The sequence below is a fragment of the Anastrepha ludens genome, chromosome 5 (genome assembly GCF_028408465.1).
Source record: "Anastrepha ludens isolate Willacy chromosome 5, idAnaLude1.1, whole genome shotgun sequence".
Classification (NCBI taxonomy): Eukaryota; Metazoa; Arthropoda; class Insecta; order Diptera; family Tephritidae; genus Anastrepha; species Anastrepha ludens.
In genome coordinates, this window is record NC_071501.1 from 109,902,429 (window position 1) to 109,915,395 (window position 12,967).

The following is a 12,967-nucleotide window of genomic DNA, read 5'->3' on the forward strand; positions in this document are numbered from 1 at the left end:
TCCAATAGCAGTCTTAATAGATCGACTACGAGTTCTGTCGTTACAGCAGGAACCGGGGAGGGACGTTTTGTCAAAAACTTGCGTCCTTCTAGGTTTGCCTATGTACATAACGAAGCGGTCAGACGGTCGCATATCACATAGATTTGCGGCAGTAGACGAGAACTCCTTATCTGAGAAGCATAAAACCTCATTGACTTAGGCAAAGTCCATCCATTTTGATGGGCCTAGCACTTCGCGGGTGACCCAAGCAAACATCGGGAAGCCAGCGTCTAAACGGCAGAAATCCTCTGAGGAGCGACATGCGGCTAAAGGGCATAAGGAGGCTAAGCAAGGCTATCATATAGCACTGTGGTTAAATATGTCAGCTGTCGTGGATAGGCAAGGGAGAGCTGTGATGTTCCTAGGGATCAGTGGTGTTCCTAGGGATCCAAAAAAAAAATACATCTTTAGCAATTCAAATTTAAAAATCGAGCACTGGCAGACTTTTGAATTAGTTCCCCAAAACTTGGGAATATTTTTCCAACATTCTAAGCATTTTCATTAAGCTCCATGTCATTTCAAAATATACTTAAAAATTTCATTACATTATCACAACTCCAAATTGAACGCAATCCAGTCAAAGTAAGCTGCTATATTCGTATATAGCGCCGGCGTATTCTGTTTCGTTCCACAGTGCTGATACCCCAGCGATATCACACCCACTTGCATATAACGGAATTTACGACCACTACCATCGCCCTCTACACGTACATACAATGGCCCACCGGAATCGCCGTCGCAAGTGTCTTCGCCCTCAATGCCGCGCGTACAGAGTTTTGTGTTATCTATGCTGCGGCGGCGATAAATCGACTGACAATTTTCACGTGAAATAATCGGTATGGCAGCCTCACGATGTGTATGCGAGAACGTTACTAGAGAAATGAGAAATATAAAGCAAACAATTATTCAAGTAATTTATGAAATATTTGCTATTAGCTTCGCGCCGTTTTCTTACAATTTTCTGTGGCACCCCAGCCGCTTATAATGCCATGTTCCTTTGCGATCACTTGATTCTGATATTCTGGTATGCAAATGGGTTTTATGCTGTCTGAAGTAAGAAATTGATGGATTGAGCAAAAACTTTTGCGTTAATTTTTTGTAGGATCAAATACTCGTCTAACTCATACTTATAAATATAATTGGTCTATCCAGGCGCAGTAAAGCTATATCATTATTGAAGTTCGCTGCTGAAAATTTCGGCTGTTTAATCACTTTCTCAATACCCACATCGAGCACTGGCGCTAAGCAATGCTCTTCGCCAAGCTCATCCAATTCGCAATCGATGGGCAAATCAATATCGTGTTCGCCCAAACGAACGCCAGAGCTGGAAAAGGAAAGAAAGAACAAAAAGAAAATAAGCATATAATATGTACATGTGTATACATTAGGGTGCGTTGATTTTTTCCGATATTGTTCCTAGCAGATCCGAATTCTATACAAAATTCTAAGAGACCCCCATACCAACCAACTTTAAATAATACGAAGTTAATATGAAAATTAATACTGAACGAAGTATGATAAATGTAATTTTTTTAATACAAACATGTACTTGAGGATTTGGTGCCAAGAAAAATTTATTTTTGATATCTACTTTTATTTTCAAGGATCTCATGATGGCGCTACAAAGCAATTTATTTATTATTATATGTAATGTTTTAATATTGTAATAAAAGGGTGTTGGAGTCGCAGTATTCTGTTCGGAACAGTCATACAAATTACGAGACTACTGCAGTGTTGTTCCAAACTGAGATCTACGCAGCAGAACTTAGTAGCGAAAGCAGCAGCCTTAGCCATAGAAAACACTCCTCCGAACTCTCAAATAACTTTTACATTGACAGCCAAGGAGCGCTCCAATAGCAGCTGTAATGACAAACTTATACTGCGTACGGCAATGTCGATGAGCGAGGAACTGCGAAACAAGCCACCATCTGGGCTCCACCTCTCTGCAAGCAACGACTGGGTATAGATGCAGCAATAATTCAAGAAACGAACTCCAGCTTATGCATGATCGTGAAAATCATGTTACGCAGACACAATCTCAAGTCTACAAGCTATAATATATTTTATCTCTTCCCAAAAAAGAGTGTAAACTTGCAGTGAGGATACTAATGGGACACTGTCTCACTCTATCGTACGCCACCAAACTGCAGCTATTGCAGAACGATACATGCAAGTGAAGGCGAGAGGAACTCTGGAACAGCTACTCTGCAACTGCTCTGCACTTAGCAAAACAAGAATAAACTGCTTAGATTGTGCATCACTTTCAATGTTAGAGAGGGGAGCAGATCAAAAAATTAGCAGCCTACTTTAATTATCTGAACTTTGTATTAAAGACAAAAGAAGAAGTTCTTCCTTCACCGAAGGCCCATGCAGCTAGTGTGCTCTTTTCGAAGTTAGTGTAATATTTTATATTATTCTAATAAATAATAATAATAATAAGTTCTTAAACTCTCCATGCAAACACTTGGTATCATTAGGGATCAATTTCAGGTCTATGTGCAAACTACAGGATCAACCAAGTCCAACCTAACCTAATAGAAAAAGTGACTGCATGTAATTTTTTTCATATAAATCAAACTAAAACTTTGCAGAAAACACAAAAGCAATTAAATTTGCCAATATTTCTTAAATTTATTTTTAATTTTTTTTTCTAATCATACTTTTTTTTTTACTACAATATTAACAGTGTATTTACAATTATTTTGGTTTTAGATCCTTTCTACATACTTTCAGCCGGATGTGTATTGCCTCTACTTTCTACCCTGGTTGTCATAACTGGCTCTGAATTTTCGTTTCAATTAAAGATGGCTTATTTTAAAATTTGAGAAGATAGAAATTGACTTTAAAGCTCTGCCCGAATGGGCGTCTTTTCTTATAATTATATGTGGAATTCGAATATACTGGGAATATTCTCTACAAATGGACCCACCCTAACATACGCATAAGTATAGTGAAGTAAAAAGATCTGACCATTTTGCGCTAGATGTCTTTAATGAGTCATATCTCACGATTTGTACATCGCATCGGATCAGGTTAGGTTAGGTTGACCTGGCTGGCTGAAAGCCATCACATAGACCTATTGATCCTTACTGTTACCAGATGGAGCTAGACCTTTACGTTTCTTTGTAGTAGACATTTTGTAACACGTCTGCGTCTTTTGCGAATCTAAATAAACTTTGAAGCTCATCCCGAGAGGCATTCTAACGTCTCATATTGTAAAGCTTCTAAGCATTTTAATCTGGTTCTAGCTAACGCTGGGCAAGAACATAGAAGTTGTTCTAGCGTTTCCCTCTCTTCCAGTTCATTGCAAAATCCGCAGCTATCGTTGTTTGTAATTCCCATCTTGTATGCGTGCGCCGCTAGAAAATTGTGGCCTGTCATCATATCTACGATAGTTCTGCTTTCTTTTCTAGACAGAGCTGGTACGAATCGGGCGTATTTATCTGCATTCTGTGAACACATGATTTTCACGGTTTCGCAAGCGGCTAGATTATTCCTGTCTGTTCGTATTTACATGTCCGCAGCGTTGTCATTGTATACCGTATTTATACCGGTTTCAGTATGTCGTTTTCTTGTTCGAATTGCCTGTAGCGCTTTTGGCAATCTCGCATACAATTTCGTTTCCTGCAATGCCCTTATGTCCGGATACCCAACAGATATGCAACCGTCTGTCTGCGGCTAATCCCTCTATGGCTTCCCTGCTATTTAGAACATTCTTAGATGAATCATCGGATCATACTTGCAGATAATTTAAAGGTGGCACTACGCTTCAAAAAAAAGTCTTTAACAATTTTGTGTTTGGGAAACCAGTTGTGTGTTTTAGAGTTCCAGAAGTGAAGTAGAAAAAGGGGCTTTATTCACTACAACGTTTACCAAGGTGAAAAGTTGAAACAGGCGGCCAAACAAATTGTGCAGAATATTTGCCTAGAAATGCCATAATAAAGCTGGGTTCCAATGATTCCTTTTGGTATTATGGGTGTCGAAATTGATGCAATCCTTGTAGCTCAAGGAAAATGGTGATAAAGACATGAAAATCGTAGAATTTCACAAGATGTGAGCGCATATTCCCTTGACCAGGAACTGAAGATTAGCCTAAAAACGGCCTGGAATTATTTGCATAAGGGAGGGCACAAGAAAAAGCTCGTTCTATGGATGCATCACGAATTGGAGCTAAAGAGCCATGTAGGCCGAATTTGAGCCTGTATTTTTTTGCTACAACACAATGAGCTCGTCCCATTTTCGAAATGGACGGTAACTGACGATGAAAAATGGGTCACATACGGGAACAACAGCCGAAAATGATCATGAATATTGGCAAACAGAAATATCAATTTTAACTTCTACTATCTAGAATTAACTATTGGGTTGCTCGGAAAGTAATTTACGTTTTTCCCCGACAGAGGATTTAATTGTATTTTTTCATAGCTAACCTCACACCTAAGTCGCATTGTCATTATATAATATGTTTTGACAGCTGATATAGCAAGATTCGTGTGTGAATAAGTTCCATTGATTTTACGCAATAGTTTTGGGTCGGGGCCCTTTTAAATATGGAGAGCAGTAAGCAGCATTTTCGTCATATTTTACTTTTTTATGTTACTACAGAAAATGTAGAAATGCTGTTCAAGGCAGAAAGAAATTAAGGGATGTGTATGGAGAAGATGTGTTGACAATAAGCCAGTGCCAGACCTAGTTTGCGAAATTCAATCCGACAATTTTGATGGCGAAGATGCACCACGTTCTGGAACGCCGGTTGAAGCTGATAAATACGCGATAAAGGCATTAGTTGATGCAAACTGGCGTATAACAACACGTGAGATCGGCGAGAAGTTAATTTGATCGAATTCAACTGTTTATGACCATCTGAAAGGCCTTGGTTTAACCTCGAAGCTCGACATATGGGTTCCCCGGAGAGAAATTTGTGCCGTTGCGTTGAAGTCTGTACTTCGCTCCTCAAACGACACGAAAATTATCCATTTTTGAAGCATATCACTACTGCGGTTAAAAAGTTGGTTGTATATAACAATGTCAAACGCAAGACATCATGGAGCAGAAAAGATGAACCGGTCAATGCATTTCAAAAGCTGATATCTACAAAAAAGGTGGTGCTGTCTGCTTGGTGGGATTTTAAAGGAGTCACTTTCTTTGAGCTTTTACCGGATAACACAACCATTAATTCGGAAGTCTACTGTCATCAGCTGGACAAACTGAATGATGCACTTCAACAGAAAAAGCCCACATTAATCAACAGAAAAGGTGTAGTGTTCCACCAAGACCTCATACAAGTTTGGTCACTCGCCAAAAGCTTTTACAGCTCGGATGGGATGTACTGCCATACCCACCATATTCCCCAGTCCTGGCCTCTTCGGATTATTATTTGTTCCGGTCACTGCAAAAATTGTTGGACGGTAAAATCTTTACCTCAAGTGAACACGTCAAAAATCACCTGGATCAGTTTTTTGCCAGCAAAGACCAACAATTTTATGAGCGTGGAATCATGCTACTACCAGAAAGATGGCAAAAGGTGTTGGATCAGAATGGCCAATATATATTTTAATTAAATATTTATTCATTATACGAAGATCGTCTTTCATTTTCACCACAAAAAAAACGAAATTACTTTCCGAACAATCGAATAGAAATAAAGCTGGAGTTTGACTAGAAGTGGCAAGAACTGGTGAGTAGGAGGGCCAAGGTAACACGAAGCAGCATACATCTTTGACAACGCGCCAAAAGCTGCGAGAGCTTGAATGGAAGGCTGCATATTGTTCAGATCTAACGCCAAACATTTTATCAACTTTTAGGGATTTGTCAAATTTCTTTTATGACACAAAAGTGTCAAAAGGACAAGAACATCTTCAATAGCGAAGTTTTGAAATTGTCTGCAAAATGTGCCAAAGTAATCAAACAAAGTGTCTTATATTTGACCGGATTCGGATATTCCTTACTATTTTATTATTTTGGATTTTCTTCTCGAAGAAAGAGGAAAAGAGTTTTACAGTAATGACAGATCGGTGCTGCCAAATTGTTTAATCTATGGGGAAAAGTATTGCCAAATCTTCGGTCGATAGTGGCACCATCTGGTTACCAGGCATGTTTGCTTACTAAACCAGTTTATATTCATTGGCGAAATAAAGCGAGAAAATGCGCAGAACTTTTTACTTGACCTTAGATTTGTATGTAAATGTATGCATGGTGCACATGCAGATGTATTTTCAGTAAAAATATTTACCCTATTTTTGATAACTGAGCATTATTTAACGCCCAAGTAACAACTTAAAGTTAAATATACAATTTAAACCCAATCGGTTTGGATTTGGTGGGCTTGCTTGCCAAAATATTAATTTTCTAACTTTTATTTAACTGAGTAACCTGTAAGGCATTTTCTAGACCCCGGTACCAACTGTTCTATCCTGTCATACCAGAAAAGTATTAAAACAAATATTTTATATTTTAAATTTCTTTCTACAATTAGCACAGCTCAGCCTTTAACCCCAAATCATGTTCAATGAACCCAAAGCGGTCGACTCCAAATTTTATATACTAAGCTCTTAGTAGTAGCGGTAGTAGTTGCACAATTTGTGCAGCCTTAATGTGTAGATATATATATATAATATAATGTATACGAGTATGTATATGTATTTAATTATTTAAATGCGCGAATTCCTTACAGATATGTCTTTATGCAATGCGCTGCGGTCAGCACATAACGCTTCGTAATCAACGTACCGCCGCATTGAAACTTATTTTCGCTTTTATAGATAAGCAGCACAGACCAAGGGTGCGAAAGAAAAGTGCTTTCCGAACCGAAAGAAATGCGCTTGCGAGAATTGTCACCACAGGCCTCTCCTTGATTACGTAGTATCTCACTGCCAACTGATTTGAAAGCGCGTACAGGGTCAAAGCTCGGATCACAGCAGACGATGCGCTAAGGGAAGAAATAAAAGAATTTAATAAACTTTCTACTACAAATTGGCCAGGAAATAAGTTTGTTTTAAGCTTAACCCACCGTTGGACACCTTTTTTAAAACCTTTGAATGGGCATCTGGTTTTTTTTTGGTCCTGTTCGAGGATCTCTTTTAAAAGGTTATATTCTTTAACTTGATAGAAAATTAAATTTTAGGAAGCAACCTGGAAGTCCAAGTCATTAGCTATAATATAAATATGTTAAATTGACGTCCAAAGTAATAGAAAAGAGACATCCTGGTTAGACCCGGGTACCCAACGGAGCGTTAATGTAAGTCATATAAAATCGCAAACATTTACTTTATTTATTTATTTTTTATTTTTTTGAAAAGCTTAAATAAGATTAAATAGTTAAATAAATTAAAAAACGCTACGCTATCAATGGAGGTTTTCAGTTCTCTCCTGAAGAATTGCTAGTTTATATACGAGGTGTGTTCAAAAAGTATCGCGAATTTTGTTTTTTTCAAAAATTATTTATTTATTCATTAATATTTATTTTTCCCCCTTCAAAGTAATTCCCATGAGATATTATGCACTTATGGCAACGTTTTTTCCAATTTTCAAAGCACTTGAAAAATTCATTTTTTATCTTGTTCAGCTCCACCTTCGATGCCGTCTGTATCTCGTCAATCGTAGCGTAGCGTCGTCCTTTCATGGGTCATTTTAGTTTCGGGAACAAGAAAAAGTCACAGGAGGCCAAATCTGGGGAATACGGTGGCTGTGGCATCATTAGTGTGTTGTAACACTGTGGAACAAATTCAGGTTAGCAAAAATTAGGTCCATTCTGAGAGTGGCGGGTGAAAATAGAGGCGAAATTAGAAGACCCGTATCGCGCCGTTTTTTTATGTTAGTTCGAATTTTTTTTTAATCGGCCTTCGAAGTTCGAAATCGGAGCAAAATTGTTTATATGGTTTTTTGGCTATAACTCGTCGACTAATTGATATTTTTTCAATCTGTAAAAGCAAAATTATTGCTAGAGACCTGTGCAACAATTACAATTTTTGAAAAAATTGATTTCGAAAATTTTTGAGGTACTTATGAAACAATATACTGAAAATCGGCATTTGACTGCAAACTTCGAAGGCCGATTAAAAAAAAATTCGAACTAACATAAAAAAACGGCGCGATACGGGTCTTCTAATTTCGCCTCTATTTTCACCCGCCACTCTCAGAATGGACCTAATTTTTGCTAACCTGAATTTGTTCCACAGTGTTATTGTAGTTTTTTATGGCCTGAAAACAGGACATCCTTTCTGCGCAAATGGGGAACTTCCCCTTGAATTCTGACATGGCTTAGAGAACTGCTGTTGCTTCGCTGGTGAAAATTTTGCAAAGCGGAGGTAGTAGGCCGTACGATATAGACTCTCCACTTTCTTTTACGACAGCAAAGGAAGTGTAATTCAATTTGGAACCGTCGCAAAGATGAAGATTAGCTGCCAACCCGAGCTTTTGAGATGAGAAAAAATGTCCAACTTGATCCATCTTGAAGAATTATAGTTCACTAGTTCACTAGACCCACCCTATTTAGTTACAATTTCTTCCATCAGAAAGTGATGTAACGTGCCTGCGACACTATCATTTCTTTCGGTATCTCAGAGCTCTCTTAACATTTGCATGCGCCTCGTAGATTTTACTATCACTGTACGATTATTGTGGTCTGACTGATATAGTATCTGAAAAACCTCAACTCTTTTGAGAGTAATTTCATATACATTTTTCTGTGAAAACTCAATTCTTGAACTCATATTAGTTTGGGAAAAAGAAATCCATTTTTGTTTTTCTGGGTAGATGGGTGTAGTGATCGGTATCTCATAAAGTATCGACCAACCAATTTAAAGTTTATTCTCATTCTGAAGGTGACATTTCACACTAAGACTTTTGTTTTGTTCCATTCAGTAGTGAGTTACAGGGTGTGAACAATGGAAGTCAACAAAATTCGGCACTTTTAACAATTTTTCTTTGATGAAGGCGAAAATGCAAGGCAGGCCGCTGAAATTGTGAATGGTGTTAATGGTGCCAATACTTTATACAGTAATTAGGTAGGTAGGTGAAATGCCGGTCTAGCACTCCTCAAGTAGCACTAAAGCGCCGTTTTGATACCATTATGTGACCTCCAACAGAAAGATATCTACAGCCAGCCAGAGCTATTGATATGATGGTGGGGATTGATTATATTTAGATTGGCGCATTGCCCCTCAAGGGAAGAGTGGACGGGGGGCTACACTTGGGGGCAGGGCCTGGTGAACTTGTTCACGGATAGATCGAAGTTAGAGGGAAAGGTTGGCGGAGGAGTATTTTGCGAGGAGCTCTCCATCAGACTCAAATGCAGGTTACCGGACCACTGCAGTGTGTTCCAGGCAGAGGTAGCCGCAATCAAGGAGGCAGCTGATTGGTTGCTCACATGCGTACTAACAGTCAAGAAAGTAAATATTTACTCCGACAGCCAAGCGGTAATAAGGGCCCTCAGGTCAGTGACGGTGCATTCGAAACTGGTCAGGGAATGCTTGACCTCACTTTCGACTGCCTCCGAATTCTTTGACACAAGCCTCATCTGGGTTCCTGGTCACAGCGGTATTGCGGGAAACTGTGAGGCGGATGAGCTAGCCAGACAAGGGGCATGTGAGGTGATTTCTCCGCGAAGGGAGAGAATTGGAATCCCCCTGACTACCTGCGGCCTGCTCCTGGAAAGATGGGCATTGCGCCAACTCAACGAGCGTTGGGCAAGTACACAAACTTGTAAGCTCGCGAAATTCTTCTGGCCACGTGTGGACCGGAGGCGCTCGGGCGCGCTTCTGAGGTTGACAAAATATCAGCTCTCGAATCTCGTGGGTTTTCTCAAAGGTCACTAAGCGGGAGGAATGCATGCTGTGAGACTTGGAATCACCTCGCGTCCTTTTTGCGCTAAATGTAAGTAGGATAAGGTGGAATCATCTCAGCACCTTCTTCTTAGCTGCCCTGCTCTGGCGGGGCAAAGATCCAGGCATCTTGGTTCTTACTTCTTTGCTGCGTCTGCTGATATAGCTGGCGCTGACATTAAAAATCTGATGAATTTCATCAGCAGCACAAAGCGGTTGACGCAAACGCAGCATAGTCATCGTACGTAACCCCCCACCAGCTCTCCCCGCCCTCTCCCTGTATCCCATCGGTCTTTCTCTTTCACCTCACCTCCTTCATAATAGTATAACAAAGGACGAATTCATTATTCCAACCTACCTAACTGTCCCAGGCTGTCGAACTTTAACAGTTAATTACGTTCTTTTCGTCGATTCCGTTCAGACATTTTTTATGTTAAAGAATATGTCCTAATTTTTGATAAAATCACAGAGAGAATCGAAGTTGACTAGCTTGTTAGTAGTCTTACCATCGCCCAGGAGCCAAAGAGCGGCCATAAACCAGTTTCAAACCATTTGCGCAGAGCTCGATTCAAAAAGAAGTTCCAATTAACACCAAAAAATTCGAATTTCCATCTGCGAAGCCTTGGTCAAACGAAATGAAATCAATCCAAAGGATGATGAAGCAGCTCAAACGGTGGCCAAACCAGGGCTAACAGCCAGGAGGGTTCTACTGTGTATTTGGGGTTGGGTCTTGAAAGAAATCATTTATCATGAGTTGCCAAACACTAAATTCAAATACCAACTGGACCTTTTGAAGCTAGCAGTGGACCGAAAACGGCCAACAGAAGAGGTGTTGTGTTCCATCACGACAACGCAAGGCCACACACGTCTGTAGTGTCTTTTCAAAAATTCCGGAGCTTTGTGGGAAAGTTTTAGTGCATCCAGCATAGAGTCCGGGCATGGGACCAAGCCATTACTACCTTTTTCGCAATGCAAATCTTCCTGAGTGATATGAAACTAGTAAGAAGAGAAGATTGCGAAAATTAATTACTAAATTTTTCGCCAATATGAACCAAGACTTCTATGAGTGAGGCATTATGAAGCCACCTTTAAAGTGGCAACAAATTATATAATGAAAGGGTGCATATTTGACCCAAATTGAACTATGGAAATATATATATAGTTCATGTTACAACAAAAAACATATAAAGCAAAGTTTCGAACTTGTATAAAATTTGTAAAAATTCTACGTTTTTTCATAAAAATTTCAAACTTTTGAGAAAATTTTCGTATATTCAGTTTTATAAACCATTGAATTTTGGTATCATAAAGTGGGAGTTTAAAGTACATAGATTAAAAATTGCACTGATTTTTGAGAATTTTTTTGATTGTTGTCTTATGCATTTTCTCAATTTAACGCCTGCTCCACATTTTTTTATGTGGAAGAAAACACCCAACAGCGTCAGCAAGAAAAATTTCGAAAAATCACTTTTTGAACCACTTGAAACCGCAAACTTTTAACATATGTGTATATTTTTATTAAAATAACCACTTTTTAATATTCATGTCGCTCAAAATTATATTCAAACTTAGTATGAAATGAATAACTTTGTTCCACACCTCTTTGAAATGGAGTCACCATACTGCGTACTTGCAAACACTCTTTCACATATCCCATATTCAAAAAACCATTATATTCATTCACTCTCACCTTCTTGAGATCCACAAAACTCAGTTCAACAAATTTTCTCTGAACCGGCGTCAATTTCAAACCGTACTCATTTAAAAAATCGACCATTGATTTGCATTCACTTAGCGGCGCTGTGTCACGTAAAGCGCCAAAAGGTGTAAGACAGGTGTCGGAAGCAGTTGAAAACTTTAGTAAGGTAAACACAAGCATAATGCAAATACATAAAAATAAACGCAAACACGAATTTTGAGCCATTTCACATGTATTTCTATGTATGTTCACATCCAAGTTTCAAAAATTAAACTTAATATCTTCACTCTTCAAGCATCACTGCAGCACTGCGCAAAGTGCCTTATTATTATTTTTGCATAAATAATCAAAAATTCATTAGCTGGGTGTAGCTGTGCATTCTGCGAAACTTGCAAAAGCGGTTTAGCGGCACTCCAATCACATCTTAGCACTTATCGCAAATGCCGGCGAGCGTAATTAAAAAAAGCAAATAATGTGACTACAACAGTTTGATTAAGCGCTTCGTATTCACAGAATTAGAAAAAAATATATTTTAATTTTCCCATTGCATTTTTACAATATTGAAGAATGACAAAAAAAAACATGATGTCATGTAAGTTAAGTACATTGTATATACAGGGAGAGCCAAATTGAGATATATTTTTTTAACCTACGAGTATCTAATTCTGATGCCGACAGTTCTTTCCGCTCAAAACCTTCTTATTACTGAGTAGGTGAGTATTACAATCAGAACAAGATTTAATGCGACATTTCTTATAACATTATTTCTTTGTAATAGACTCATATCCTTGCCCCCTGGCACCAAGCACGGTGGTATTTTCTTGCATTCAAAAAATTTGCGATGTACTTTGTATGGAAGAAAAAGCGTGACACATCGCGAAAAAAAATTGTCAAAAATCAATGGTAATTGGTACTCTTAAAACTTGCACTTTGTTCAATGGGCTATAAAACTGCATATCCAGAAACATTTTTAGAATTCAGGATAATAGTTAAAAGTGCGGTTAAAATTAAAAAAAAAAAAATTTACTAAGTTTAAAACTTTTCATTACATGATTTTTGTGCTACATAGTATAATCACTACATATTATAAAACAAAGTCGCTTTTTCTGTCCCTATGTCCCCTATACGCTTAAATCTTTAAAACTACGCAACGGATTTTGATGCGGTTTTTTTTAAAGATAGATTGATTGAAGAGGAAGGTTTATATCTATATAATGTGAAGAAATATATAAAGGGGGCGTGGCAATCGGTCAAAATGTGGCAAAAAAACATAATTTTTTTGTTTTCACGGCCATAAATCATAAACGAATCAACCAATTAAAATGAAACTTTCTTGAAGTTTAACTTTGAAATATTTACTTTCGTTCTGCTTCAAAAAAAAATTGATTTATTTGTTATTTAACCAAAA

The 12,967-nt window shown here is 38.3% G+C and overlaps 1 protein-coding gene across 1 annotated transcript; it reads right to left on the reverse strand.

Annotated features, from left to right (window-relative positions):
- Positions 1 to 480: 480 nt before the first annotated feature.
- On the reverse strand, positions 481 to 11,859 carry LOC128863334 (serine protease grass-like). Its single transcript, XM_054102452.1, has 5 exons — positions 11,551 to 11,859; positions 6,711 to 6,967; positions 1,167 to 1,363; positions 995 to 1,087; positions 481 to 911 (listed from the first exon to the last, which is right to left on the reverse strand). The coding sequence occupies exons 1-5, from the start codon at positions 11,782 to 11,784 to the stop codon at positions 589 to 591; spliced, it is 1,104 nt and encodes a 367-aa protein (XP_053958427.1). The 5' UTR covers positions 11,785 to 11,859; the 3' UTR covers positions 481 to 588.
- Between the last annotated feature and the right edge of the window lie 1,108 nt (positions 11,860 to 12,967).

Coding starts and splice junctions, on each gene's coding strand:
- LOC128863334 (XM_054102452.1), bottom strand. CDS start 11,784: ATGGCTCAAAATTCGTGTTTGCGTTTATTTTTATGTATTTGCATTATG. Junction 6,968..11,550: donor GTTTTGTGGATCTCAAGAAG/GTGAGAGTGAAT, acceptor TTCTTCCCTTAG/CGCATCGTCTGCTGTGATCC. Junction 1,364..6,710: donor CATTGCATAAAGACATATCT/GTAAGGAATTCG, acceptor TTCCTTTTCCAG/CTCTGGCGTTCGTTTGGGCG.